This window comes from Larus michahellis, chromosome 1, assembly GCF_964199755.1.
Source record: "Larus michahellis chromosome 1, bLarMic1.1, whole genome shotgun sequence".
NCBI classification, from domain to species: domain Eukaryota; kingdom Metazoa; phylum Chordata; class Aves; order Charadriiformes; family Laridae; genus Larus; species Larus michahellis.
Window position 1 is genome coordinate 202,732,547 of NC_133896.1, and position 12,710 is coordinate 202,745,256.

Consider the following 12,710-nt stretch of genomic DNA (forward strand, 5'->3'; position numbering starts at 1 on the left):
ACATCTTTTCTTACCAAACTGACATTCGAACTTCTGGGGATTGCTCATTAAAACCATGCATCAGCCAAGCTGAGAGAATGAGAAACACCTTAAATAATTTAATTTGTCTTTATATTTCTTCTAAGTTAACATAGCTTTCTGCCTTTTCTCTAAATTTCCGCTTAAAATTATAATACTGCTCTTATTAATCTGTTCCCTTTTTGGCTTTCTGTGAGCTGTAGAAGTCTCCAAAGCTTGAGGAAAAAGTTCCCTGTTTTATTCTGGAAGACCAAACGCTTTTTTCATTATTTCTCTGGCATATCTGCAACTTTTGGAGAAAAATACAAGAGATGCCATTTCTCTCTGAAGAACACATATAAATCAACAACAGGTTTCAGTGCTTTGAGATGTGAATTTGTGCTGTTAAGCCAAGACCTGAAAGTTCTAAGAAAGTTCTTTTAGAACTTAGCTTTCCAATTACTGATACCTAAATTTTTTTTTAAAAAGGCAACAAAGCAAACAACAAACTTGGATGTTTATAAATACATGTTCATTATTATTATCAGAAGTGCAGATGAGGTTCAGCAGCAAATGTTGGTAAAGTAGAAAGTTAAGTTTACCCTTCCGTAACTGCTTCTGTTTTGCGATTTCAGATGGTCTTTGATATGCTGGTACTTCAGAAGCACAACACAGAAATGACAACTGCAGCAGGTGAAGCTTTCTACACATTAGTGTGTTTGCATCAGGTATGGCATTTAGACACTTACACCCTGAAAACCAGTCACTTGTTAAAGGAGAGTGGTTAGTTACTGTGAGTCTGGCAAATCACGGAATCATTCAGCTTGGAAGGGACCCTCAGGAGGTCTGTAGTCCAACCTCTTGATCAAAGTGGGATCGACACTGAATTCAGGTCAGGTTTCTCAGGACTTTTTTCAACTCTGTCTTGAAAACTTCCAAGATGAATATTCCAAAGCCTCTCTGAGTGGCCTGTTCAATGTTTGTTGTTTTTTTTTTTTATCCATATAATTCACGTACTTTCAGCATCTGCCAGACAGTCTTGGTTGCCCACCACTGGACTCGTTCAAGTTTATCAATATCCTTCTTGTGTTAAGGAGCCTAAAACTGGATGCAGTATTCCACATCTAATCTAACAAGTGCTGTGTAAAGACAAATAATAAATACAGCCCAGTATATTGCTAGTATTCATTGCTGACAAAGCACACAGCTGACTTGTTTAGCCTGCTGTCCACCAGACCTTCAGGTCCTTTATTCAGCAGAACTGCTCCCCAGCCTGCAAGTTCTCAGTCTGTATAGTTGCAGGGGCTTAGCCTGTTTCAGCTGCAGAACTTTGCATTTGCCCTTGTTGAATTTCATGAGGTTCCTGTCAGTTCATTCCTCTGCCTCTGAACATCGGTCCTGCCCTTGAATGCATTGGCCACACTCCCCAGTTTGGTTTCATCCACAGACTTGAGGAAAGTGTGTTTCCTCTCCTCCAGGTCACTGACTGAAATATTTAACAGGACAAGCCCCAGCTGAGAGCTCTCACTGCCACCTGTAACCAGCTTCCAGGTGAATATGAGCCATTAACCACAGTCCTTTAGAGGCTGACGATACAGGTGTGTTTTTCACCCACATAGTAGTCCACCCACCTAGACAATAAAATCCCAGCTTGGTTACAAGGGTGCTGTGCAAAACTGCTAAAGACTTGCTACGATCAAGCATCCCTGCTCTCCTGTCATTCACAGATGTAGTCATTTCATCACAGAAGACAGGCTGGTAAAGCATGATGTACCCTTGGTAAATCCATGCTGGCTCTTCTCAGTCCCTTTCTCTTTCATGTGCCCAGAGATAGCTTCCCAGGAGTACTTGCTTCGTGATTTTCTTAGTCATTCAAAGATGTTAGAGAGCAGCCTTGTAATGACATGAGCCTAGCTTTCTGAACCCTTGGATGGATTCTGTCAGGTCTCATGAGTTTGTATGCATCAGATCCCTGGTTTGGTCCTCTTTACTACTGGTAGTTCCTCTCTTCCTTGAACCCTGTCTCTAGTCATAAAGGTCTGGGAAAACCTGTCAGTGATGACCAAGGCAAAGAAAGCGTTGAGTATTTCAGCCTTATCTTTTGTCTGTTTTCTCTAAATCACCTGCTCCATTCAGCAACAAGACCCACGTTTCACCTGTTCCTTCTTTTATTGTAAATGTACTGGTAGAAGCTGCTTCTCTTGTCCTTGGTGCCCCTTGCCAAAATCAGCTTTTGCTGAACTTTGCTTTTCTATCGTTGTTCTTGTCCAGACAATGTTTGTTTTCCTCCTTTGTAGCTGTCCCTGCCGCTGTCGCCTGCATGTGTCCTCTTTGCACTGGAGTTCAGTCATGAACTCCCTGCTTAACTGGGTCGATGTCCTGATGTGTTTATATTGTTTTCCTTGGTTTCTGGACAGTCCATTCTTCTGCTTGGAAGAGGTTGTCCTTAAAAACCTGTCAGCTCTCCTGAGCTCCTTTTGTCTTCAGAGCGCTCTCCCACAAGATCGATTCCATCCACCAGTCTCCTAAATAAGCTGAAATCTGCTTGTGGTGTCCAGGGTCTGTACCTGGCTGCCCTCTTTACTTGCTCTCCTAAGGATCCTGAACTCTATTTCATGATCATTGTAGCCAAGGCTGCCATTGATGACCACATCCTTGACCAGCTCTTCCTAGCTGTGAGTAGCAGATGCAAAGTCGTGGGTGGCCCATCTGGCATTTGAGCAAATGTCAAGGAGGTAATCTCTTGTAATTCTGATCTGGAAACTTCCTCAGGTTGCTGGAAGATGACTCAGTCCACTACTCGCCCTGTTTTAGTGATTTGTAACAAGCTCCCACCGTGATGTCATCTTTACTACCTCTCCTCTGATCATGACCCATAAGCAGTCAACTAGGCTCTTGCTCAGTCCATAGAAAAGCATGCTTAACTTGATCTACCCTTTCACATAAATGGCAATCCTCTGTCCTCTTCTTGCCTAAAGAGCTGTCCATTGGAGCACTCCAGTCATGCCACCTGTCCCACCACATCTCAGTGCCTGCAGCGATGTTGCAGCTCTGCATCTGTCCAGGGAGCTCTAGCTTTTCCTGTTTGTTTCCAAAGCTGAATGCATTTCTGCACAGGCATTTGAAGCTGGCTTCCTTTCCACCTGTTTCATCCTTCCTGATGAGCACTCTTAAACCCATCACACTTCTTGCATTCTTACTACTCTTGGTGTCTGTCTCCTCACTTATCTACAAGCTGTTACCACCATTCCCCAACGTGCCCTTGAAGCCCTTCCTGCCAGGTTGGCAAGCCTTTGGCAAAGATGTTTCTAAGCCACTTTGTCATATGGATCCCCTCTCTTGTTAGCACCCCTCAAAGAGGGACTCATGATGATGTAAGACAAAAAGAGCCTGTGACACCAGCCACAGGTGGCAACTTCATGTTGTGTCTACCCCCACCCAAGCCCTTCACCAGCAGAACCGTGGGGACTGTCATCCTGGCTCCCATGCCCTTCACCCTTGCTCCCAGAGCTCAATAGTCACTCTGAACTTGCTCCAGGTGCCCCTTGGCAGTGTCCTTGGCGGCCATGTGGCTGAACAACAAGCAGTGATAGACTGAGAGCCAAGAATGATCCTCAGCAGTCTGTCCATAATAACAGCCCAGATCCTGGCCCCCAGCAGCGTTTTTAGGTCCCCACGTCATCCTCTGCTGCACAAGCTTTCATAGTCTCTGTTGAGTCCCCTCCAGGATGCTGGTGCACAGCAGGTAGCCAGGTGTTCACCACAGGTGAGCCAGGCGCCTCTTAGTCACTTTGCTACTTTTCTCAAAACTCTCAATGGTTCTTTCACTGTCATTTTAGTCATGTTTGACATGTTTCTTCGTCTTCTGTTTCTGTCCAAGTAAGCATGAAAATAAGCGGGGAAACTCTTGGAAAGGAATCTAAGCTCTCTGTCCCATGGAACGGAATCTAGAGAAGGGAAAACCTGTGGGAGGAGATGGTCGGTATGGCACGCCGAACGTGGGGCGGGCGTGAAGAAAGAGAAGTGTGGTTTGCAGGAGTAAGCCTATGCCCAGTAAGAGCCATAAGGCACTTTGAAGGGTCTGCCTTGAAGTTTCTTCTTACTCTGCACTGCAAAGCACCATACCTAGCTCTCAGGGCTTCTTCAGCCTTACTGAAAAACCCGGCCTGATTAAAGGGCTTTATCTGGTTGAGAGGTAGGTGAAAGGCTGCAGGTCCGTAGTCGCTTCTGGTTCCCCAGCCAGTGAAACTGGTAACAGGTGGAGAGGTACTGATAATTTTCTGTCACAGCCTTGATTCTGGATTTTGTCCCGATGAAAGAAGTTGTGTATGTTGTATCTTTTTTTTTTTTTAAGCTAATAAGATTCTTGTTTATTTTACAGGCTGAATATTCAGAGCTAGTTGAAACGTTGCTATCAACTCAACAAGATCCAGTAATTTACCAGCGGTTAGCAGATGCCTTCAACAAGCTTACTGCAAGCAGCACTCCTCCTACACTGGACCGTAAGCAGAAGATGGCCTTCTTAAAGAGTTTAGAAGAATTTATGGCAAATGTTGGTGGACTTCTCTGTGTAAAATAAACAACAAAACTCTATGCCTAATTTAGACCCTTTCTGCAAAATGCACTGAGAAATGCTGAATGCTGACTAAATCTTGTACCTGTCTCTGGGTTCTTTGCAGCCATCTCAGATTCTAGAGAGCCTGGAATTTTGAACGTAACACAATGGAATAGGAGAGGTCAACTTTGAATCAGCTTCTGCTATTACGTGTTAGCTGCAATCTGTCATACTTGTGTGTGGGAGAGAATGAACAGAAAAATTGAATTTAAATTTTTTTCCATATATGTGCAAACAGATATGGGCACAATGAAAAATAAATTCAGTGCCTTCACCCCTCCCCCCACTGGTTTAAAATATGAGTGGCCAGATAAACATACAGATTTCATTTCTACCCAAAATCATGTTAGAGTGTGATGCAGATACATGCAAAGCTCTGAACAGCTTAGCTGATTTTAAGCTTTATTTTTCCTCTCTTGAAGTTTGAGTTTGTGTTCCAATGGGGAAGAAAAACCAAATGGTATTTTAACTTGCATTTAGTTCTGGTTTTCTACATCAACCTGACATTGCATGTTTAATGCACTGCAGGTTTTTACATTATGTTCTGCTGCCTAAAGTTCAGAAGAATAAAAGGTGTATATTTTTGTTCCCCTGAAATGAACTTTAGGAACTGTAGCCATTTCATTGCCTTAATTTAAAAGGAAAAAAAAAAAAGCTCATATACTTTAGATAAGAAATTTAAGGCAAGATTTGACTCTTCAGAGTTGGTTTAGGATGTTGGCATTAAGCTGCTGTGTACCTGTTGCAGCCCTTCATGTTGATGTGTCATTTTGGAATGAGTGTCTAATGCAAGGTTTATGTGTAGTTTTACTTTCAGTATCTGTTTTGATTCATAGCCGGGTTGCACGCAACTGCAGTGTATTTCTACACTGAACTGTTTGCTTAAGCAATAACAACTGAAATGGTGTAAATTACTGGCAAACCTTTTAAAGTTGGGGCATTAGCTAAAACAATTACGCTAGAACAGGGGCATCAAACCCTGTTACTCAAGGGCCATATCTGTTTGACTCGGGTCGAGAAAGGTAATTGGGATGTGTAGTGCTGCGGGGGATTTTGGTTGTCATGAATCTGTCTCCACTTCTGCAGAGCCCTCCCAGCTGCTCTGCTCTTGCTCAGTTTTTTATATCAGCACTTTGGCTGTTGTGACAGCAGAATATAGTGCCCTGAGGATAGTGGACCAACAAGGGGGAGCAGCACACGAATACGAAAGCAAGGCCTGCTTTGTCTCCAGTCGAGAGCCAGAGGAAACTGAAGCAAACACAAATGCTGCATGTGTAGTAAAGTGGATTTTCGTGGAAATACACGGAGGCAGAAGCGGGCCCTTTTTTTTTTTTTTAAGACCTCTGGTAGATTACGCTGTTGAATATTTCCCATGTGTTTTTAAAATTAATATAAAATGTACAGCATACACCTTTACGTGGCTATGTATAGCATCATGTTTGCAACTCTGTGCCATTCTTCAGCTATTCATCTCAAAATTAGTCACAATAGCCAGAATTTTTAAAAGACATAAATCTGTAATACTGTGCTATAAGTGATCTAAGGCTTTTTTATTTTTTAGTTAAATCCATACCTGTCTCAAGCATGGATCCACAAGGCCAAAAATGCCATCTCTTCATTATACTTTTCTTTTTTAATTTATGTGAAAACTGGGCTAGGGCAGATGTACACATTAAAAAGTGACCATAAAACCTGTTAGATAATGTACCTTCCCAGCTAGTATTTTATTTCTAAGATAATTTGCATAGTATTTTACAACAGGGGTATTGCTCTCAATTTTTTCTTTAAACTCTAATGCTTTTCTTTAAGAGATTTCTTGACTGTGCACTTGCGCAAAAGATAATGATCCTGGCAGGTCCTTCTGTTTTTAAACTGTTCTGATGGCTGATTTTTTTAAATTTGTCTGGGTTTTGCTGTGTTTTTGAAACTCCTTGTGGAGTTTCTCTGAGTTTCCATGTTGAACAGGGCAGCAGTTCTGAAACCTCATTTTTTCAGGTGTAGGACATTCAAGCCTGGGAACACACGTGGCAGTAGGAGCTGCTAGTTTGTCATGATGTGCGCAATGTCAAATATCTAGGCCAAAGTCTTCAAAGAGATCATAGTAAATACCTTCACATTTTTTGGGTCTGATGTTCATTTCTTTTATAATTAGCTCTGTCATTGTCATTTTTTTTAATCCTAAAGCTGTCTCACTATTTAAAAGTATTTATTAACTTCAAAATTTTGAAATCCTCTTGAATATTATGATTGATGAATGGGAGCACAAATTGAGTTAGTATTCAGGACAAAGTAATGTGGCTACCCATTACTCTTCTTATCAGGCCCATTGTGTTGTAACAAGCAGAGACGTGCAGCATCTTTTGACTATCAAGACTCGCTGAAGTACGAACATTTACGTTCAAAGACTGATTTTGAAGGTTGATTAAAACTTTCCTTTGCCATTCATTTAAAATTAATATTATATGTTTAAGGGAAACTGTCCTGGTAAGGGATTTTTTTTTGTAGTTTTCCTGCTTGATGTTATGCTAGACAACATTCTTCCTTTCGTGTTTCTTAATTTTTCTTCCATTCTCGTATATTCAACAGGGATCTTTCCATGCCATTTTGTGTCTCTTTTAGAGCAAATGCTAAGATGTCTCTGCTTAGTGACATGTATGAAATTGTTGCAAAAGGTTCTGGGAGTAAGTTTTATTAATTCATACTTCTGCTGGCTAGGTGGCTGCTTCTACCTAAACTATCTGGCTTCTATATCCCTTCCAAAAAAAAAAAAAAGAAAAAAAAAGAAAAAAAAATCCTTCAGTGATCTCCTACACATACAGTTGCTGTAAGTCTGAATGCAAAAGCTCATTCAAGTCCATAGGAAAGACTCATTCATAGACCATTTTCACATTGAGAGCTGGCTCCACATAAGTGTTCTGAAATTTTTATAGCATCACTGCATTGATTTTCCATTCGCTGTGCAAAGTGAATAATGGTTCTAAAAACGCACCTGTTTTTTTGAAGAAAAAAAAAGGCAACTCAAACTGAATTATAAATGCTGCATGACTTAATTGTAACAAATATATTTGTCTAGACTTTTTTTGCTAAAACAGATTATTGCTCCAGTGTTTTCATTCTGAGAATAGAAATTAAGTAGCTGCTTTCCCATTTTTCCAGCTCCTTCCCCATTGTAATAGCTGGTTCTAATGCTGGCATAATAATTTTCTGTTCTTCAACCTATTATTTTCGACGCTGGCAAGCGTGACCATCTAGTTGGGTTATGAAATCCAAGACCACCTTGAAAGCACAGATACACATGGACAGGGAGAAGTGGACTACTACTACATGAAATTTCCACTTTCATGCACATTATGCCTTAATTACCCTCACCGAATTACTGCCAGAATCTGCTACTTATTGCCCAGAGGTTTGTGTTTCACTGTTTAATGATAAAGGGCTCACTGTTTTCCTCAGGAATGAGAAACTTGTTTTCTCAGCATGTCCAAATCCTACTATTTGGAAGAGAGGGGGTTGAATCGGAGTCATCTCTTCAATAATGTGTAGCACTCACTAAAGCCCCAATGTTTACCTGGGTAAATCCCACTATATCTAAGCCATGTAGTTCTAGAAAATAAGCTCGCTTAGAGCAGTCAGTTGTCCATTTAAAGTCTAGTTCTTTAAAAGGTGAAGCAAATTCTAATTTGTGATCTGCAAAATTATTAAAAAATATAAATTGCAGCATTTATCTTGTAAGACACTTCAAGTAATGTCAGTTTTGGTTAAATAATTATATGAGAAGGGGTGTTTTTTATGGAAGTAGCTTGATGAATATAAGCGCAGGAGTAGGAGCCAGGCTCCTCTAATTTTGTATCAGTTTTTCCACTGGATCCTCTGTGGCCATTGGCAAGTCGCTAGAATTGTGTCATTGTTGAAATAGCGGCAATACCGACCTACCTCACAGGGGTGTTGTGAGGATTATCTTATGCCTATAAAATGCATTGAGGATCAGAGATGCTATGTAAATATTAAATATCTTAATTTTAGTTTTGTGAGGTGTAAGATTTACTGTAATGAAATCAGAAGATTTTCATAATTACAGTGCCCAGTAGAGGCAGCAGTGGTGCAGCATTCCCCAAGACTGGTCTACTGCAGTACAGTAATGCTTGCTGTAAATTGTAGTTATTTCAATTACAGCCAACTGAAATGGTGGCATCTTCTTAAATAAGATAAGATTCCCCACCAGTGTGCCTCGGTTCTGGTCTAAATAGTGAGAGAGGACAGTTGCTAGTTATTCAGGCTTTGGTGCCTCTACTTGTGACAAGTGCCGCTTGTGGTGGTAGGGGATTTTTGGTTGGGTTGGGTTGGGTTTTTTATGCTTCTCTGCAAGGAACAAACACTCATTTTCCCCACATCTCTTCAAGTCACTCAGTATAACCAAAGCCTAATGGTATAAAACTTAAAAAGCCAGCCTGGCCCCCCGACAAATTTGTTTTTAATGTGAATAGGTTGTGCCCTCTTTGCAGTGAACGAGAGTAATGCTTTCCAGCACTAATCATGAAACAAATCACGAAGTGTCGTTTGCTCCAGACCCTTAAGCTCTCAGCTGTCTTACAAACCCCTTTTTTCAATATAAGATTTCTTGGGGCCCTAGCAACCGAGACATGGTATCCCTGGCTTTCCCTTCTCCTCAGTGAATTAAAGTAGATTCTGCTTTTCCATTTCTTCCCTTTCCCTATCCTGCTTCTCCTTTCCTTTTAAGCCATTCTCAGAAAAGATTTGGAAGACCCTTCCAACCTCAAGGGAAAGATACTACCCGTGTGATTTTCCAGTCTATTACAGCTTGATACTTGAAATTGATAAAATCATTTCTAATAGCATTCCCCAGCACATTTCAGTCTCTCATTGAACCATTCTAGAGTTTATATTTAGGAAAAAATATTACCCTCTTTTATTTGTTCCCTTTGTGCAAAATAAGGAAGCTCCATGCAGTGAACATGCAGTTTCAAGGCAATAAATGCTAGTACTGCTGTTGGTCAAGTTTGTAAATATTTTAAATGTATAATTCAGTACTATGTTGAGTTTATATATTAAAAATGCAGGGATTGAAGTGCTAGTTGATTTCAAGTATTGTTTTACCTGTACAGATGAAGATAAGAAGTTGCATAGAAATACTTCACAATTTGTTGCAATAAGACTTGGGAAATGGCTGTGTAATCAAGCCTTATCACAACTGAATTTTCAATTTTCAAATGAACACTTTCTGTATTATTAAGATCCATAAGCAGGAGGAGGATAAAATTGTTTTCCACTAAAGACTTTTATTATTTTGTTTTGGCCATGCGTGATTTGTGTGTATTCTTGTTTAATATTTTTCTAAAATCTCACCTCTGTTGAATCCCTGAAATAGCATTTGTTATATCTTCTTACGGTAGAAACAAAAATAGTAACATTATGAAACCTCAGGCTACACATTGTGCTCTTTGGCTACCGTGAACGCACACAGTAATTCAGTTAAAATTGATGGGGTAACTTTAATTTACATTGGCGCTTAAGGCACGAGTTTGTCCATCAACAGAAAAGTGAAAAACAACAATGTGATCAGGCGTGTGACAGGAGTATCTCACACTGGACTGCAATTACCAGAAGTGGTAATTAATTAATCTTTTACCCCATCCTCCAAAAAAAAAAAGCTTAATGGTTACTTTTCAGGTCACTGTTATTGGTGGTGTTTGTGTACCCAGAAGGAACACTGATTTCTGGGTCTTAATTTTTTTTTTTGTGTAGATATAATCTAAACAGTTTCTGTTGATGCCTGGCATGGAAATGTTTTCCAAGCTCGTAATCTGTTCCCATGTACGGGACATCCAACAGTATGTTACTTCATGTATATCAGAAGAGTTCAGTTAAAGGCAGCAGTTCCGAATGTGCTATAATACAATTACATTTGGATAAACTACAAATATTTTCAGTTACATTTGGATAAACTACAGCTGTCTTCTATTGTTCGCCTCTTACTTTCATGCACTCACCTCTTTAAAAAAAAAAAAAAAAAGCTTCACAAATCCTGAAAGTAAAACTACAATTATGGTGGTGACAGCTTGCTATACATCTTGGCCGTATGCGTCACTAGGCTTTTACTGGTTTCAGAAGTAAAATTATTGCAGTTATATGTTTATTTTGGCCTGGTTTAGTGCAGTGAGCATTTTGGTGAAAGACAGAAACATTTAAGGTAATTTTGAGCAAATCCCTGAAAGCAGCTGGTAAGATTAACAGCAGCGTATCCAAGAGCCTTTCATGTAGAAAATTGAATTATTCTGCTTTACCTTAAATATGAGGTCTGGAATAAACTTGAATGATTTGGGTACAAAGTCTTTATTCACACTTGTTTGTGTAAGTGTATGCAAAACCCATCAATTTTGCCTTTATGAAGCTTACATTTGCCTCAGTCGTGAGTGGTGGAGTTGGTGGTGGGTTGTTTTCCTTCATTGATTTGGATTTGCCATGTATTATAAGCAGAAAGGTAGAAAGCTCTGCCTTCCCAGTGAAATTTGTCTGGCAGGTCAACCGAGGAGGAGGTCGTACATGAACTGGAAGAGGGGAGGAGGAAGGGGAGACAGTAAAAAGTTTGCAACCTTATGTGGAGAAAAAAAATAAATCAAGCTAATCTGTAAGAAGAAAAAGAAATCCATAATACAAGTATCATCCTATAACTTGGTAACTTGTGTCATCCTGACAAGGATTAGTAAAAGCCTGCCGTTTCATCAACACGTTTTTTTGGGGGAAAAGAGAAAGTTCTATTTTGGAATTGTATGCAATGCGGTACTACTGGTGTGAGCTTTGTTAATTAAATAATAAAATCTTTATTTTGCGAAACATTCCAGACAGATCTACATCTCCAAAGAGAACACTGAAGTTGCCCACTGTGACCGATACATAATGCATTACTAGTTTTTCTTCCATTTATATTTGAATCTCATGGAACAATGGTTTTCACCTTACCATCTACCAGAAGTTGTCAGACTTGATTTTTCCGACACTGTTGCCTTTGCAAGTTAGAGTAAGGCAGAGCTTTGGGTGTGATGTACCTTCCCCTTTTCTTCCCCTCTCTCTCTGGCCTACTGTTCTTGGTTGCGAAGGCGTGAATGTTTGATTTGCTTTAACCTACTGTTTTGGATGATGTGGTTTGGGTTTGTGGCATATTCAGACAGCTTCCAATCTCTGTGTTCGGTGTGTACTGAATGAAAGTCGTCACTAGACTCCAGCACAAGTATTGATTTGAAAGCCTCGCTTACAACTTGGTTTAATAAGTTGTCAGGACGTTTTGCTTTAATTGTAGAACTGCACCGATACTTCTAATGGTCTTTTGTTCATTCAAATGATTGTTGTAACTCAGAAAAAAACCCCAAAGCCAAAATCCCACCACCACACTGTGGAGTCTTTAGGAAGATCACTGATGTCCTCACACGAGATCAACACTGCTTTGGGGAAGGCTTAACACTCTTCTGCCACTTTAAGGAAAGACTGTTCTTCTGAAGTACTTTTTGCCTGCTTTTAGGCTGTTATGCACTTTCATGATTTCTTAACAAACTACTGTTAAAAATGTACTGTAACATGGATTTTGATAAGCGCACATGTATTTAAACAATTCACTCAGCCTCAGGAAAGCTGGAAAAATCAGATACCTGTTTTGTATCTTGGTTAAAATGTTTGTTATCTACGTCCCTTAAGATGGCCAGATAATGTCTAGATCCTGTAACTATTTAAGATACCAGAATAGTCTGTAAAAGGAGGACAGTGTAATGTTACTCTAGGGACTGAGAAAATGGTGTCCTTCTCTTATTTTTCTTAGAGGTATATATAGTCTGAATTGGAGTTTCAAAAACAAAAAACAGTGATAAACCCCATTTACTGTTCAGGAAAAAAAAATGTTTTCTTTCTAACACTAGCGTATTTCTATTTTCTTCCTCCTCCTGAAAAAGCGTGTGTGAAATAAGTGCCGAGGTATGTGTAGGAAAACTGTAAAATCTGCTGCTGTACATAATGTTTGCTACTTGACTGCATTTTCTGTTCCACCTTAATTTTACTGGTTTTGCTAAATATATTTTATATATTTTCCTTC

General features: G+C 39.9%; 1 protein-coding gene across 2 annotated transcripts in view; it reads left to right on the forward strand.

The window, feature by feature from the left end:
• XPO4 (exportin 4) overlaps positions 1-12,710 on the forward strand; it is an 86,012-nt gene extending 73,302 nt beyond the window's left edge. For both annotated transcript variants that reach the window (XM_074569482.1, XM_074569491.1), the window contains exons 22-23: positions 633-725; positions 4,379-12,710. In XM_074569482.1, the coding sequence (XP_074425583.1) occupies positions 633-725; positions 4,379-4,576 (291 nt within the window). In that variant the 3' untranslated portion in view covers positions 4,577-12,710. The remainder of the gene's footprint in view (positions 1-632; positions 726-4,378) is intronic.